General features: G+C 61.5%; 1 protein-coding gene across 1 annotated transcript; it reads right to left on the reverse strand.

Annotated features, from left to right (window-relative positions):
• Nucleotides 1-526: 526 nt before the first annotated feature.
• SSTR5 (somatostatin receptor 5) lies at nucleotides 527-1,639 on the reverse strand (the record flags this gene model as incomplete). Its single annotated transcript, XM_084216286.1, has 1 exon — nucleotides 527-1,639. The coding sequence occupies one exon, from the start codon at nucleotides 1,637-1,639 to the stop codon at nucleotides 527-529; it is 1,113 nt and encodes a 370-aa protein (XP_084072412.1).

Consider the following 1,639-nt stretch of genomic DNA (forward strand, 5'->3'; position numbering starts at 1 on the left):
CTGTGTACATTTCTTGGAGCTTCTGGGGCTCCACATTTTCCTTTTGCATGAACTGAGCTCTCCTTGAAGTCCCCAAGTCCTCCAGGGGACTCTGCAGTGCCAGACCATGCCATCCTTGAAGTCCCCAAGTCCTCCAGGGGACCCTGCAGTGCCTGGCCATGCCATCCTTGAAGTCCCCAAGTCCTCCAGGGGACTCTGCAGTGCCAGGCCATGCCATCCTTGAAGTCCCCAAGTCCTCCAGGGGACTCTGCAGCGCCAGGCCATGCCATCCTTGAAGTCCCCAAGTCCTCCAGGGGACTCTGCAGTGCCAGGCCATGTTCTGCTTGAAGTCCCCAAGTTTTCCAGAGGACTCTGCAGTGCCCGGCCATGCCATCCTTGAAGTCCCCAAGTCCTCCAGGGACTCTGCAGTGCCCGGCCATGCCCTCCTGGAAGTCCCCAAGTCCTCCAGGGGACTCTGCAGTGCCTGGCCATGCCCTCCTCAAAGTCCCCAAGTCCTCCAGGGACTCTGCAGTGCCCGGCCATGCCCTCAGACCTTGCTGGTCTGCATGTGCCCGTTGAACTCCACGTTCCTCAGGGTCAGCATGGACTCCTGCAGGCGGCTGCTGTTCTCCTGCCTGTGCTCCACGGGCTCTCCGTCCTCCGCCCCATCACCCTTCCGGAGGCAGAGAACCTTCTGGAAGCTCTGCTTGAAGTTGTCGGAGAGGAAGCCGTAGAGGATGGGGTTGGCGCAGCTGTTGGCGTAGCTCAGCACCACCATGAAGAAGTAGAGCCCCTCGAGGACGGGGTCGGCGGGCAGGATGAGGATCAGGTTGACGATGTTCATGGTGTAGAAGGGCAGCCAGCAGAAGACGAAGACCACCACGATGATCACCACCATCCTGGTGACCTTCCGCTCCGAGCGGCGGCGCCGCGTGGAGCCCACGCGGATCCCCGAGGACTTCACCTTGACCACGATCAGCAGGTAGCACAGGCAGATGACCAGCAAGGGCCCGAAGAAGCCCAGCGCCGAGGTGTAGATGATGAACGCCGCCGACCAGACGTTGACCGGCTCCGGCCAGTTCATGTTGCACGTCTGGAAATCCTCCTGCACGTCCGAGAAGATGATCACAGGCAGCACCACCAAGAAGGAGAAGGTCCAGACCGTGGCGCTGATGAGCTTGGCCACCCTGGGGCGTCTCCACTTGGTGGATTTGATGGGGTGCACCACGGCCAGGTAGCGGTCCATGCTCATCACCGTCAGGCAGAAGATGCTGGTGAACTGGTTGATGCCGTCCACGGTCATCACCAGGCGGCAGAGGAAGGAGCCGAAGGGCCAGTAGGAGATGGCGTTCTGGGTGGCCAGGAAGGGCAGGCCCAGCATGAAGAGCACGTCGGCCACGGCCAGGTTGAGGATGTAGATGTTGGTGACGGTTTTCATCTTGGCGTGGCGCAGCACCACGTAGATGACCAGGGCGTTGCCGCTCAGCCCCAGGGCGCACACCAGCAGGTAGCAGATGGGAATGAGCACCTTGTGGATGTACTGGAACTGGGGCGGCTCCGGGAGCGTCCCGTTCCCCGTCCCATTGGGCAGCAGGGAGGAGTTGGCCGCGCCGGGAGCGCCTTCCATGCTGAAGGTGCTGGAGAAGTACAGGGGATCCAT

The sequence above is a fragment of the Fringilla coelebs genome (assembly GCF_963513975.1).
Source record: "Fringilla coelebs genome assembly, chromosome: 16".
Taxonomy (NCBI): domain Eukaryota; kingdom Metazoa; phylum Chordata; class Aves; order Passeriformes; family Fringillidae; genus Fringilla; species Fringilla coelebs.